Consider the following 6,697-nt stretch of genomic DNA (forward strand, 5'->3'; position numbering starts at 1 on the left):
AGGTCCAAAGGTCACAGTGTAATAATGCAAAAGGTTTACTAGTAAAAGAAACAGATGGATAAAACGGCAATCTAACATGTCGCCCAAGTTGACAAGCATGACAAAGGCAGTAGGACGCGAAGCCGGCTGAGGATATGTCTCTAACAATGCGTATACGTATACATCATCGGTACTATCAGCATAACAGCATTGGTACATATTTTCTGCCATCTTTCTGTATACGTATAAAGAAGGATGGCAAAAATATCAGTATTCTTCTTGTGCAGATTACATGGTGATGATTAACTTATGCAGACAGGATTGTCCATAGTCAGATCTTTAGTGGTAAAACAACACCAAAAATTCCAATTCTTTCTAGATGCAGTAGCACTTCGACACTTGGTAGTGTGCAGTAACGCCGGGCCGATTGAATGCGGGAATTTCCTCTTGGAACTTAAGTACAAGCCCAATCAAGTCCTAGATGGGGACTGCTTCCTCATTTAAGGGTCGGCATCTTCCAGTACAGCACCTCTAATCAACTGAGCCTTAACTTGGCACAGCCAGTTTCAGTGTCACTTAGCTGGGAGCTTTTACTAGTCAGGATGAATGCCTGCACAAGACAGCATTAATGCGGCGCTTATGAGCCCGATTTCTGCGTTTCGCCTATGTATTCGGTGTGGTGTGTGGGCTGCAAACTCTTAGCTGGCCGGTATCTTTCATCGAATCAAAAGTGGCCTCCCTGACCTCCCCCATTCATGTCCTGCCCACAAGATAAAACAGTGCTTCATTTATGCCCGTTATTTATGTTTGCTTAGCTGCATTGCCCTTCTCCATTCATACGCTCCATAAATTCTTTGCAAGGAAATATTGATTGTGGTTGCAGCATTTCATTATCTTCAGTGTGTGCCTTTATGTTCTTTGGATGCTCACAGGAATCCCTCTCTTCTTCCTTGTGCCTGCCTCTGTGGATCGCACGAACTAGAAAATGTAGCAACAGTAACTACAAAATGTAGGAAAATAGAAAACGTATGAATCAGATGTCACACACTATGGATTTCTATATATGAACTCAAAACAGATGAGTAATAGATTCTGCCCTAGATGGTTCAAATAAAAGAAGAGCTCTTTTACGGTGATTGGCATAGTACTTCCGGTATTACCTAGTACCGATCCCTCTGATTTCTTTTAGCCGTCCGATCTGGTGTGGGATTAAGAATGAGTAATAGATTCTGCCCTATATGGTTGAAATAAAAGAAACGCATTATTTTTGGATAAATGATGAGAGAAATAGGCTGCGAGTGTATGAGCTTATGTTTGTTTCTATATGGATTGCGGTCATGGAAATGCTAAGTACTCCCTCTGTAAATTAATACTCCCTCCGTCCGGAAATACCCATCAGAGGAATGGATGTATTTAGATGTATTTTAGTTCTAGATATATTCATTTTTATGCATTCTTCGACAAGTATTTTCAGACGGAGGAAGTGTAAGGGAGTATTTGACTACCCCAATTCAATTATCCCAAAGATCTAAAAGATCTTATATTAGTTTACAAAGGGAGTATTTGACTACCCCAATCCGATTATCTTATGGAGTTGGGACCTTTATAGGAAACATGTATGGACTATGGACTGAAATTCTCTAAAATTCCAGTGAAAATCCTACAATAGAAACCCTAAAACATTTTTCGAAAGAGAGTATTTTTGCATAGAAGCCTCAGCCTTGTGTCTACCAAGGTGGAGAGGTCAGATCCAGTTTCATGAACTTTTTAGAAGACGTTGCATCTAACTGAAGCCTACGGGTGGAAGAGGGATGGGGGAATGCCTTTGTTCATAGAGGAGCAGACTGAAATGACACTACAAGTGGGCAGGGATCCAAAACTCCTTTTTCCCCTTTTGAAAATACGGACTTGGGACTCATTTGTAGTGGGACTGTAACTGCTCAAAAAGCCAGCAGCAGGGGTATCTATCTTGATAATACTACTATACTTTTCACCCGCAAAAAAAAAATACCATACTTTTACTCAGTGTGTATGACCTGTAAAAAAACACTAAATTATATGAAATATGTTCTTGCATGTTTTTCCTAATAAATTAGTCTTAATTTCAAGCAGTTCAAACAAGGATGGTACTTTGATATGACTTAATTTCTCTATAAATAATATTTAATCTTCTTAATTCGTTCTGTTCCGTTCCAACCACCCCTGCATAATGGCACTATTCATTTCAGAGAAAGACCAACAAGAACTTAATAATACCTGCTGAAGTGCTGATTGCCTCCGTTTTTTTATATTTGCTTCTTTGCTCGTGTCAATGTTTGCCTAGTGTAGATGTGACGATATTTTCATTTTCACCCATTTTTCTGAGACATTAATCTAATCCAAACTAATGCTACTTAGGCCATGTACAATGGGAGGTGCTTAGAGAGATGCTTAGAAAAATAAACCGGGTTTTTTGAAGCACTGGCGCCTATTTCTATAGGAGAGACGCTTAGTTAAGCGTCTATTCTGTACAAATAAGCATCGGTGCTTAAAAAAAGCCTGATTTATTTCTCTATAAGCACCTCCCATAGTATAAAGCCTTATGAAAGTTAACACATGCTTCGGTACTCCCCCCCCTCCCCCCTAAAAGCTTGCACGAATCTTGAAGTTATTTTAAGAGTGAATTACGGTTTTTACCCTCTGTTTTGATATTTTTGACACTAATTACCATGTTTGGTAGGATTTCATCCGTGTTTCCACATTTAGCAAAAGTGTTGACACATTTTACCATGTTTAAAATTTTATGAGCGTTCTGACCGATGGGTCCCGATTGCAAGGTCCAGCTGGCATGCGACATCGGCGGGTTTTTTCCTGATGGTTTTTCTACACACCGAACCACATCGCCTAGCTTCTCCCAACCTGCCAGGCTCAATATGATCGCACTAGAGTAGCTCGCCAACGCCCGATGGCCAAGACACTGAAGTCAGGCCGCACCACATTGGCCTCCATTATTCACGGCACACATTACTCGCATTCCAATCACACAGATGATCCTGCCCTAGTCTGGCCCAAAACCACTACCTCCTTCTTTAGGAGGGGGTAGGACAATGTAGGCGACGAGCAGCAGGCAAGACTTCAAGGCGTGGCCGCATTGTTGGAGCGAGCGGCAGCCATTACGACAATCTTCTCCCCTCCCATGCATGGTCGCATTCTTTGTTTCTCACCCCTGCTGGTTAGGTTTTTTGTGGCTAGATTTTCTCTAAATCAGGGATGCATATTAGATAGGTTTAGGCCACTCATTTCCGGTTCGAAGAAATTATGATGATGATCAACGTGGCATGTTTCCATTGAATAAATTATAGACGAAATTGTTACTGACATAATCTGAAATCATGTATATTTTTCTTCAGTATTATCATATATGACCTTAAGTATGCATGATTTTGTGGATCAAATTAAAAGTAGTCGAGACATACTACTTCACTAACTCTGATGCACACACATATCTGAATACCTAGTCAAGCATGAACTAGTTAAATGATGTTTTAGAGGTTTCATTTCCCATGGTAGCAAATATGTTGACCGGTAGAGAGTTAGTATATGTTTCCCAATCTCATCTGGTGCGATCATATTAAGCCTGGCTGGTCGGGAGAAGCTAGTGTGATGTGGTTCACCATGCAGAAAAACCGTCAAAGAAAAAACCTGCTGATGTGGCATGCTAGCTGGACCTTACAATTGGGATCCGTCAGTCATGACACTCACAAAATTTTAAACAGGGTAAACTATGGCAACACTTATGCTAAATAGGGTAAAACAGATGAAATCCCGCTAAATGGGGTAACTAGTGTCAAAATTGTGAAAATAGGGGTAAAACCCGAAATTCACTCTTATTTTAAAGAGGCTATTGCCATATTAGCATGCAAATCAATTGTTTGAATAGATTGATTTGGATGCAAATGGCTATATTACACTTTTTTTGGAGGGGGGGGGGGGGGGCTATGTTACACTTTTTAATTGAAAGGGATAATTTCTAATCTTCAGCTTTAATCTGCATCGAAATCTGCAAATTTTTCTGGTGGGGCGTGCTGAAGTAAAGTTCACGAATGTTTTGTTTTATCTTTCCGACCTCTGTTTTATTCTAACACAATTGCGCTTACAAAAGCAACACTTGGCAGGAAAATAACTAGGGAAAAGAGCAAACATAAACTAATTAGATAGAAAAGGAGCGAAAAAAGATTGGTGGATTAGACTCCCTTTCTTTCCATGGTTTGTATCTCTACTCTTATAAAAAAACTGAGTTGGTGATGATGGTGTGTCTGCCATCCCGCAGTATAGACCGTCCGATCTATATCTGATGCATAGAAAGCAAACTATGACAATTTTGCAAAAAGATACCCGCACCCCTCTCCACATTTGCAGATAAAGCCTTACCTCGTTCATCTTTGTCTCACACAAGATAAACAACTCGTATACATGCATCTTGATGTTTCGTGCAACACATGGGCCTCTTGGTAGTTAAAAATACAACACGCTATTCTGACCATATTGCACTATCATCATTTGATAAACCGCGAAAATGCTTCTTCTCTTTGATTCAAGTATATAAATACAAATAGGAAAATTTGAAGGATATTTAGGAAAACATAAATTTCATCAACAATACTCGTGAAATGTTTAATGATTTGAACGTATCAGCAGAATTTTTGGATTAACTTGATTAATCATCCTGACCAAGATCGATGGATTACAAAAAATATTTTATTCTCAGATTCTATCCGAGGGGTTTGCGATCTTTTTAAAAATCTCATCCTCGCTAGGGAATTATCTTATCCGAAAGAAAAAGATCTTGGTAGGAATACAGGAAAAAGTAAATCGAGTCCAGCGAGACATGGGAGGTTCTTGGATTCAAGTGCTGGCCATGCCGTCCCCCTTCCTCCCGAGGGCACAGCACTATATATAGCAGGTTGCGCCATTCTCCCGAAACACAAACATAGCTCCTCTCCTCCTGTGCGCGCTCACCGCTGCACAGTATCCACCCATAAGAGCATATAGGCGCAGTGCAACAGGATCATCAGTACGGGTTGCACTAGCTTATTAGGCTAGCGGCTAGCGAGGGAGTAGGCAGGCACTGCGCAGGAGCTGATCCATGGCGAGCACGGTGGAGTCGCCGACGAGCTCGTGCGTGTCGTCGGACACGGAGGAGGAGGCCGCGGCGGTGACGAAGCCGATGGTGGTGGTGGGGTGCCCGCAGTGCCTCATGTACGTGATGCTGTCGGGGGCGGCGGAGGAGCAGCCCAGGTGCCCCCGGTGCAAGAGCCCCGTGCTGCTGCACTTCCTCCACGGCGCTGCCGCCGCCGCCGCCGCCAGCACCAACAGGCAGCAGCCCAGCAAGAGCTAGCCAGCCAACATGCTGCTGCTTGGTCGCTGCATGCTGCTTGCTGATCAGCCGCTAGCTTCTCCTGCCATCGATCTCCACCATGTTCTAACTCGTGTATTCTGCTGCACTATGTAGCTCTTCTTTTTTCCCTTTTCGTCGACGATAGTAATTTCCATGCGAGTAACTCTCAAGAAGACAAGAACGCAAATCTTTTACAGCCTGGTGCAATTGGCTCGGTTTTACTCTCGCTTAGCAGTGGCTGTCCTTCTCCAACAACCTTTAGATGTATGCACGTGTTCTGCACCGTGAAGGTCGATGTCTGTTTTAATCCCCTCCTTAATTTCGGTTTGAATAAGATGAGATTTCATTAAGAAAGTCGTTTGCAATGTACCGTGTAACCGGGGACTCTTCTCGCTCATCTCTTAATTGGGTTGCATGACTACTCCCTACTTTAAATTAATTTTGTTGAGGAATAAAGATGGGTTCGTGACCAACGGACCATTCAACCTCCAGCTAGCTATGGCAGCGTAGCCCGGATGGTGACCGGAAAGGATCAAAGTAAAGAGGCGGGGGATCGATCGACTGAGTTATTGTGATGGATGGATGGGTGCATGGAGCAATCGGCCGCTCATGGAAAACCTGTGCCCGTTTTAATTGGGGATCATCAAGTATAGTAGATGCATGGAGTAGCAGCAGATACAGAATAAATACGGGCAATAATTAGGAGCAGTTGAGGGGAGGAATCGGGCTTATTTAGCACGCACGCCAGTTCGTCATCAAGCGGTCATTTACATCCACCGTCCTCCTTTGCCTTCTTTTTCTTCGCGTCCTTCCCGTGCCATTGGGAAAGGGCCATGCCAAAAGGACACGGTGGGTGAAATTGCCTCCCAGGATGAACACTCTCGGTACTAATCCACACAAAAAATAGCTAAAAGTGGAAATAAAATCTGAATGTCCGAGTAATTTTCAGGAAAGTAGTTTGTGTTTTGTGTCCTTGATAGAGAAAACAAAATCCTTGCGAGACCCAAGAGAGCGGGTGGTATTGGCTTTCGCGATATGCAGATTTTTAACCAAGCACTCCTTGCGAGACAGGGTTGGCGATTGCTTCAGAAACCCAACAGCCTGTGTGCTAGAGTCCTCAAGTCAAAATACTACCCGAAGGAAGACCTACTGGATACTGTGTTTGCTGCCGATGCTTCCCAAGCATGGAGGGGTATTGAACACGGCCTAGAGCTGCTGAAAAAAGGCCTAATCTGGAGGGTTGGCAATGGAAAGAGAATTCAGATTAGTAGAGATCAATGGGTCCCACGGAGAAGTGGCCTGAAAACTACGGGTTTCAAGAGGCGTTCAAGACTGAGGTGG

General features: G+C 42.9%; 1 protein-coding gene across 1 annotated transcript; it reads left to right on the forward strand.

Moving 5' to 3' along the window:
• The first annotated feature begins 4,955 nt into the window (after window positions 1-4,955).
• On the forward strand, window positions 4,956-5,687 carry LOC123041696 (protein GL2-INTERACTING REPRESSOR 1). Its single transcript, XM_044464276.1, has one exon. It carries the CDS (start codon window positions 5,105-5,107, stop codon window positions 5,354-5,356), a length of 252 nt encoding a protein of 83 aa, XP_044320211.1. The 5' UTR covers window positions 4,956-5,104; the 3' UTR covers window positions 5,357-5,687.
• Window positions 5,688-6,697: the final 1,010 nt, after the last annotated feature.

This window comes from Triticum aestivum, chromosome 2B, assembly GCF_018294505.1.
Source record: "Triticum aestivum cultivar Chinese Spring chromosome 2B, IWGSC CS RefSeq v2.1, whole genome shotgun sequence".
NCBI classification, from domain to species: domain Eukaryota; kingdom Viridiplantae; phylum Streptophyta; class Magnoliopsida; order Poales; family Poaceae; genus Triticum; species Triticum aestivum.